Raw genomic sequence first — 6,264 nt, 5'->3', positions numbered from 1 at the left:
CAAGCTGGTGTATAGAGGAGATGGAAGGGGAGGATTTCAGAGTCACAAGTTGACTTGGCTGACAGAGGCTTGCAACATGTAATGGCCAAAATGTCCTTACCTCTAGGCTTGAATGCCAGCTGACACCTCCACTGGGCTTTTGCCACCCTTCTTACCCACAGCACTTCCTTTAAACCTCTGTGTTTCTTAGGGGTGTGAGGCTCTGTGCCTCCATGATCCTCGCTGCCCAATTACCACTGTATGTGGGCACTTCTCTCCCCTTGCAAGGCTGGACTAGGAGAGAGTGGAAGGGTGCAGAGGCAGTGATGCACCTCAGGTCCTGCAGCACTGTGGTGGAGACTGTGAGGTTGAAAGCTCTTCTCCTGAATCCCAAGGCAGGTGCCTCCAGCCTGTGGTTGATATTTCTCGCCTGCTTTCTCCTTGGAAACATCCAGAGGTAGGTGCACGGTTCGGGACAGCAGTGCTGGCTGGGCTTTGTAATCAGGCTGTGCTCTGACTGTAGCCACTCCTGGAAAGGACCAGTCATCCCATTGGTGTGCCAGGCCATTACCAGTCCTGACAGGAAGGGAGGACAAAGTCTGGGAGCTCTCCCAAAGCATACCCGCACGGTTTGTCACCTCAGTGGCTTTTCCTTCCAACACTGACATTTGTTTGGCTTGAGAGAAGTAGCCAGAGACCAGAACTGCTGGCTGGGTGGGTGCTGAATGGAGCTTTGCTGTGTCCTCGTATCTCTCGTCCACTGCAAATTACCTTTCTGGCTCAGTTGTACATCTGCTGGCTCCAATATCCAGACTCAGCTAATTCTAGGTGTTTCCTGGAAGAGCAAGATCCCAGCAGGGAGGTGTGGGGGAACTGGCTCCCATAAAGTTTTTATCCCCTCCTTCCTCCTGCAGCAGGTGGGGAAATGACTGGGCTGCTCTGAATATGGTTATCTCTTAAGGGTGTGTCACCAGTGGTGTGTTGCCCCAGGAGAAAAGGATGGTGAGATCATTATGGGCAAGGAAAGGCCTTTGGAGTGATGGAGTCAATGCTACTGGCTGTCCCGGCCTTTTCTCCTGCCTGCCCTTGGCAGGCCAGGGGTGAGGGAGGCAGGGTGGCCTTGCAGCTGCCAGTGCTCTTCAGGAATCTCCTGCCATAAAGCTTGGCACTGTCTCTGGGTCCTTGGGAACCTGGGTCAGGCTTCTGGCACAGCATCCCGGCAGTGCCCTTTCTGTCTAGAGTGGGACATGTGCCAGTCCAATACGAAAAGCAGAAATGATGCCATTAGTGGCACCCACAATAGTACCTGACCCAAAATAGCTTCCTAGGAAAAAAACAGGGAGACTGATTAGGTTAGACAAGCCTGAAAGAGAGCAAGAAGTCCAGCTGATGAGTGACAGGTGTAGGTTTGTGGGCAGGGGCTATAAATCCCACGGGTGAGCTCTCCAGCTACCCTTTGGGGAAAGATAAACGGCTGCAGGAAGCACTCGGGACCTGTCTTTGGTGAACCATGGGGCTCAGTGACCAGGAATGGCAGCAAGTCCTGACCATCTGGGGAAAGGTGGAGTCTGACCTTGCTGGCCATGGCCATGAAGTTTTAATGAGGTAGGCAAGAAGCTTCAGTTCTAAGAGTAAAGCTGAGAGCTTTTGTTGAGAGACGTTTGTCAGTGTTTATTTCAACAAGGTGTTTTCTTTCTTGTAGGGTGGTGGTTTTTCCATTGCTATTTTTTGGGTTAAAAGTTACTCACTGTGTAAAGCGGCTGTGCTTCTGTCTTTCCATCTCTCTGTGGGTGCAGGAGCAGACCAGTGCTGCTTTTAACACATGGCTATGCTTTGTCTCTCTGCTTCTGGTGGCTAAGCTCTGCTTTGGATCCTCATTTCCCAAGCTCTACAGTGAGAAATGCTGGAGTGAATTGTGTGTCATGGGGCTTCAGGTGCTCTGCAGAAAGGATGTGGGGAGGCAGGGAAGGAAAAGAGAGGAACATCACCTCTGTGGCAATTTTCTTGGAATCTATTTCAGTAAAATTAACCATGAAGTACCTGAGTATTTCCCTCTCCCCACCTTAGTCTCACCTGGTAGAGCCCTGCCCATCCTGCCTTTTGGCCAGCAATCTGTGTGGTAACACTTGTCCACTACCTCATGGTGAATTTGAGGTCTGAGTATGAAATGAGGCACGTCCTTCCCCTTATGTCCCTCCTCCAAGATTCCAGTGTCAGAAGTGCTCATGAGGTCTCCAACTGAGAGGACCCCAACCTCCATGATGTCCTTGTGATCCTGACACTCGGAGTGGTGAACACCCCAGATACTGAAGACTGGGAAAGAACATTAGGTGGACATTGGAGCCTAGCTTGTCCCTTAAGACCAGAAGGGATGCAGACTTTGAGGAGATTCTCTTCAGCTTTCCCCTCAGACTGTGCACATCCAAATGTGCTGGAAGGGTACAGACACTGAGGAGAGTAGTGGGGATCTGGTACCTGCTTGGGGGGTTTTCTACCCTAAGCATGGCTAAAGCAAGGGTCCCACACCACCAGGCATATCCACTGCAAAGCTTTGAAAAATGTTTTTCAAAGATGAGCCAAAGCAGGGGGCTGTTTTCCTTACATCCTTTTTCATGTCCCAGATCAGCTGCCATTTGATGGGAAGGAAAGGGAGTGGGAATGAAGTGGGTGGAAATGTGATGGCTTTCCCCTCGTGGTTCAGAGCAGGCATGCTGGAGGGGTAGCAGGAACCTGAGCCATCTTCACCCATTCATCTCTGAGGTGGCTACTTTTGCTCTCAATTTGCCACAAGATAGTAAAAGCAGTTCCAAATGGAAAAGTAATACCTTTTTTCTTACAAGTATCACAGAGTAGAGCATGACATTAAATAAATAGATGTCACCCTGTGACTTTGTGCTCCCTTGCCAACACAAGTCTCCTCCAAGGAGTTTCTGAGGGAGAAGAGAGGCAAGGGCAAGAGGGTGGGAAAAAAGGTCAGGAACCAAATTCCTCCATGTCTGCAATCATAGGGTTTGAGGGCACAGTAAACTCTCCCATCCAGATGATGTTCAAGAACACATGGCCTCCAGATGTAAGGGACCTGAGGCTGGGGGCTGCTCTTTTTTTTTTTTTTTTTGCTATGAGAAGCTTGTAGAGCTCTCCTTTCCTGGTCAACAAATGATGGGCTGATAAGAGAGTTCTTGTGACAGGCAGGGGTCTACAGGTTGGCTCCTCAGCAATAGTAAATCAATGAAGACAGGTGGTTTTGTTTGGTTTTGGTTTTCCTTCAAATGAATACAAGAACTCACCTCTCAGTACCATGATGAGCCTTGTCTCTTGTCTCTGTCTTAAAACAGTTGACATAATGCAGGGAATGGGTGCCGAAGAGTTAACAGAACTATATGGAAAAAATACAGACACGTGCTCTGTTGCTCTAGTTGGACATGTTTAGGGCAGTGTCTCTGTCATGACCGGAGAGAATGGAAATAGACAGTGATGATCATCTTAGGACATGGGTAAGAAGATGGGATTAAAGTAGATTCAATACTCAAAGGGAGGGATGTCAGGACCTTCTGCTCTCCAAAGTCCCTCTACTTTTGTCCACAGACTCTTTAAGGACCATCCTGAAACCCTCGATCGCTTTGAAAAGTTCAAAGGCCTGAAGACTCCTGATGCGATGAAGGGCTCTGAAGATCTGAAGAAACATGGAACTACTGTTCTTACCCAACTGGGAAAAATCCTGAAGGCAAAGGGTAATCATGAGGCAGAGTTGAAGCCCCTGGCTCAGACCCATGCAACCAAGCACAAAATCCCTGTCAAATATCTGGAGGTATGGAAAAGGGCAGGGAATCTCAGTGTCTGATATGTGGTGAATGTGTGCAAGACAGCCATGTGAGAGCTGTGCTTTTATTTACTGATGACTAGTTGGACTTCAGTGAGCTCTCCCTCACGTCCAAGGTCTGTGTGTACAAGCAGCAGGAGGCACAGAAAGGGCTCATGGTATGCAAATGGTACGTGAATATCCAAGTTTAGATTCCCATTCCAAACATCACACACAGTCTGACCAGCCCTTGACAACAATAAACCAGACCATGCAGCCTATGCATGCCTGGGAAACTGTATTACATAAGGCCTGTCAGTGACTGGACGCAAGGGACATACAATTTTAGAGTAAGCCCTGGAGGATCCATTGGAGACCAAGACCCATAAAACTAAGTGTTATACAAACACTGGGCATGAATTTGCAGACTTAATGGATGAGGCAGACAAAAAGTGGGAGGGGCCATGGTCTACTCAAGGTCATGAAGCAGATCAGCATCAGAGCTAGGCAGAGAGCCCAGTGCTTCTGCCTAGCCCAGGCTCCTTGCATACTAGACCTCACTGTCTCTCCAGAGGCTGCAGGGAGGGCTACTGAATTAGCTCGGAGATATTTCCAGGCTCTCCAACCTATTTCTTAGTCTGGCTTTTCTGAAAATAAACCTTGAGTGTCCCTTCAGTTTTTCTTTCTCTCTTTCCTTCCTCACAGTTCATTTCTGAAGTCATTATCAAGGTCATTGCTGAAAAGCACGCTGCAGACTTTGGGGCTGATTCCCAGGCTGCAATGAAGAAAGCTCTGGAGCTGTTCCGAAATGACATGGCCAGCAAGTACAAGGAGTTCGGTTTCCAGGGTTAGCACATACGCACAGAGGAACACCACAATGGAGGGCCTGGCCACGCATCTTTCCCCAGCACTATTTTGGACATCTCGTAATTGGCAATCTCTGATGTGTGGGAAAGCTTTGATGAGAGGCCAAGAGTCACTCAGGCAGCATAGAAGCACTCAGAGTGATATCCATGATAAACTGTCGTTTCCTGGCTTAGTGTATACAAAAGAAATATTCTGCTTGCTTAGGAAAAATAACATTAAGGGTTATCTGTGAGCTTCAGCCTATCTTATCCCCTTTCTCTCTCTCCCTGAAACTCAGTCTCATCTGAGAGGCAAATGGCATGGCCAAAGATGAAGGGATGTGGAGGATCAAGGGAAGTGTTGAGTGTGGTGAATGAGTGAAGGAATGACTCAAATGAGAGATGTGAGAATGGGAAGCAGGGACACAGCATCCCATTCCTCCCACAGGTGAGACTGTTAGCAGGTTACTATGGAGAGCTTCCAGCACAGTATTACCTTGCTTTGTGGGGGTGAATGCAGCCAGTCAGTCTCCAGTGCCTGCCAGCTCTGGAGAGCTTAGTTGTTAAACTTGCATTAGCAAAACTGTGAGGAGCAGTACTCCCTGTGATCCGTAGGCTTCTAGCAGCCGCCACTATGCGTCTGAAGGTCTGTTGCACTGGGAAGCGAAGTATGTATTTCTCAGAAAATAAAAATCCCTGCACCAGAGTCGTGTGTTTGCTCCTGGCTGTACAAGCACTCCAGTGAGAACTAAGGGAGAAGGAGAAAGTGGAAAGGTGTTTTGCATGCGTATCTGGCTGCGGCACAACCTGCACTGTCAGTCCATGACCTGAGCAGCACGTGGCATCTGTCTTAGCCAGGGATGTGGGGCACTCAGATTTCACCATGGGGGCATGACCTGATTACCGGACCTCACAGCACAGGACAGCAGCCTCAGCTCAGTGCCTCGGAACTGAGAGAAGTGCTCCCTGACTAAAGGCCATGGCCACTGCTCTGCTGGGGGAATGTGGTGAGGGAAGGTCCCTGGCTTATTTATGGGGAGGTGGCATGTGCAAGCAGCCTTGGGTCCTGGCAGCAGCACAGCACATTGCTCTCTCCAGACACTGGAAAGGAGAGATGATCAGCTCAGGAGGAAGGTTGCAATGGCAGCATATGCTCTAAAGACCCAAACTCTGGTCTTTGCAGCCTTTTGTATTTTTGCTGAGGTGCCTCTGCTGTGCATTCTGCACTGTGTTTATAGATGTACGCCCACATCCTGTGGAGGACCTTGAGGGACAGACAAAAAGGCAAGATGCCTCTCTCTGCCTGTCGCCCTCTCCCCATCCCAATACCACGGGGTTGTGGCTAGGGGAACTGCATGGAGGTGACACACCTGCTCTTTTTTCGTGTGGAGAAAGTAATGCACTTTATCTCACAGAGACAGTGTGAGGGCGAGCACAAGGAAGAAAAATGAGATGCTCAGTAACAGGAGCTACTAGCAGGACCTAGTTCAAAGTACTCCCTGCTACACTGTGTGCAGTGGAGACAGTGAAGGAGCCACCAGCTCCCTTAAAAATCAATCTTGAACCAGCATGATCTGCTGTGTCTTTGGTCAGTGCAAAGGCCACAAAAATTCAGTCTCTGAAAGGAGAAGGAACAATAAA

At 49.0% G+C, this 6,264-nt stretch overlaps 1 protein-coding gene across 1 annotated transcript; it reads left to right on the top strand.

Annotated features, from left to right (window-relative positions):
- The first annotated feature begins 1,424 nt into the window (after nucleotides 1-1,424).
- On the top strand, nucleotides 1,425-5,329 carry MB (myoglobin). Its single transcript, XM_008636402.2, has 3 exons — nucleotides 1,425-1,584; nucleotides 3,565-3,787; nucleotides 4,484-5,329. The coding sequence occupies exons 1-3, from the start codon at nucleotides 1,490-1,492 to the stop codon at nucleotides 4,628-4,630; spliced, it is 465 nt and encodes a 154-aa protein (XP_008634624.1). The 5' UTR covers nucleotides 1,425-1,489; the 3' UTR covers nucleotides 4,631-5,329.
- The last annotated feature ends 935 nt before the right edge of the window (nucleotides 5,330-6,264 follow it).

This window comes from Corvus brachyrhynchos, unplaced genomic scaffold (assembly GCF_000691975.1).
Source record: "Corvus brachyrhynchos isolate BGI_N302 unplaced genomic scaffold, ASM69197v1 scaffold56, whole genome shotgun sequence".
Lineage (NCBI taxonomy): Eukaryota > Metazoa > Chordata > Aves > Passeriformes > Corvidae > Corvus > Corvus brachyrhynchos.
This window is presented reverse-complemented; position numbering and strand designations above follow the sequence as displayed.

Excerpts from the sequence above, each read along its gene's own strand:
- MB (XM_008636402.2), top strand. The coding sequence starts at position 1,490 with ATGGGGCTCAGTGACCAGGAATGGCAGCAAGTCCTGACCATCTGGGGA. Across the intron at positions 1,585-3,564 it reads GGCCATGAAGTTTTAATGAG|ACTCTTTAAGGACCATCCTG; the intron begins GTAGGCAAGAAG and ends TTTTGTCCACAG. Across the intron at positions 3,788-4,483 it reads TCCCTGTCAAATATCTGGAG|TTCATTTCTGAAGTCATTAT; the intron begins GTATGGAAAAGG and ends CCTTCCTCACAG.